Source organism: Atta cephalotes, assembly GCF_000143395.1.
Source record: "Atta cephalotes unplaced genomic scaffold scaffold00006, whole genome shotgun sequence".
In the NCBI taxonomy this organism is placed as follows: domain Eukaryota; kingdom Metazoa; phylum Arthropoda; class Insecta; order Hymenoptera; family Formicidae; genus Atta; species Atta cephalotes.
The window spans coordinates 2,081,153-2,082,483 of record NW_012130070.1 but is presented as its reverse complement, the minus strand read 5'-3'; the positions used below and the strand labels follow the sequence as shown (position 1 = coordinate 2,082,483).

At 31.0% G+C, this 1,331-nt stretch overlaps 1 protein-coding gene across 1 annotated transcript in view; it reads left to right on the top strand.

Annotated features, from left to right (window-relative positions):
* LOC105626815 (ADAMTS-like protein 3) overlaps nucleotides 1-1,115 on the top strand; it is a 171,388-nt gene extending 170,273 nt beyond the window's left edge. Inside the window, exon 21 of the mRNA XM_012208108.1 lies at nucleotides 1,006-1,115. Within this exon, the coding sequence (XP_012063498.1) occupies nucleotides 1,006-1,115 (110 nt within the window). The remainder of the gene's footprint in view (nucleotides 1-1,005) is intronic.
* Nucleotides 1,116-1,331: the final 216 nt, after the last annotated feature.

The window sequence follows — 1,331 nt, the reverse complement described above, 5'->3', positions numbered from 1 at the left end:
TTCGAGAATCTGTGGGTAAACTTTTACTGTATTAATTTTATTTATATATATTCTTTATATATATATATATATATATATATAGTCTTTTAAACTACATGCCGAAATGATTTTTCGGTTTTGAAACGCGAAACTGACTGATCTATTGTAGTAATATTACAAAGTAAATTGACTAACAATTTAATAATTTGATACTCAGAAATATCTTGAGAAGATCTTGATGATGTTGAATAACATATTAAAATCTGTAAATAATTTTATTGCAAAAAATATTACTTCGGCAGATGATCTCTATTGTATTCTGTGCAAGCATTCACTATTAGATCACCGAGGTCCTTTATACTCTGTTCAACAAGAGAATGAATGAATCTCGGTTTGCGCATAGCAGGCAATATAACACTGTACAAAGCTATGAAGATCTGCACAAAACGAATGAGTTTTCGTCCGCTCCGAGATCATTCTCTCGTTGAACAGAATATAGTAATATTCTTTGCAAAAATTACTAGTACATGTAAGAACAATGTCTTTTTCATTGTAAATAAATGCGACATTGTAAATAAACAATATTAAACAAAGAATTTTTTTCAGACCGTAAGTGTGTAAAATTATTAGGTTTCCCATTAAATGGCATTAAAAAAACGCCACAAGCTTTTTCTCACACCTAATATTTATCGGTTTGTTGCTCATATTATTAACATCTTCTAAGATGTCTATGAGCATCAATATTCTTAAACTGCTTGTTAATTTAATTTATGACATTTTTGCTCTAAGTCTGCTAGGATTGAGTTTCAAAACTGAAAATTAAACTCGGCGCGCAAGATTGGATATGAGAGCACAGATATAAATTCACACGGAATAATTTAAGTTTTAAATGATAAAGATTCAGTTTGACCGTTTTATAGGTCTTTTATTTCCGATTTGTTATATATTCATATTACGATCTTAAAAGATACTGTATTTAATAATGTTGTAAATAATAATGTATTTAATAATGTTATTTTATTTTAGCATTTGTAGAAGATTGCAAGGACCACTCGCAACTGTGTAGCAGAGTGAAAACGATGAACATATGTAAGGTGCCGCTGTATAAGAAACAGTGCTGCGCATCGTGTCGCTAGATTCGAGATATTGATTATATGATAAACTGACTCATTGTGAGAATTAGACAAAATGAACGATAATGAAGAGTGCGCGTAAGACAGAAAGTGTAAATCGTGATTAGTCGGATAATTACTTCGTGACATATATAAATGCACCCGGGATGCCTGTTGTTAGTAAATTATGTAACGCACGCGGAAGGAGCGGCTCACTGTGGAATAAAATTGCACAGTATT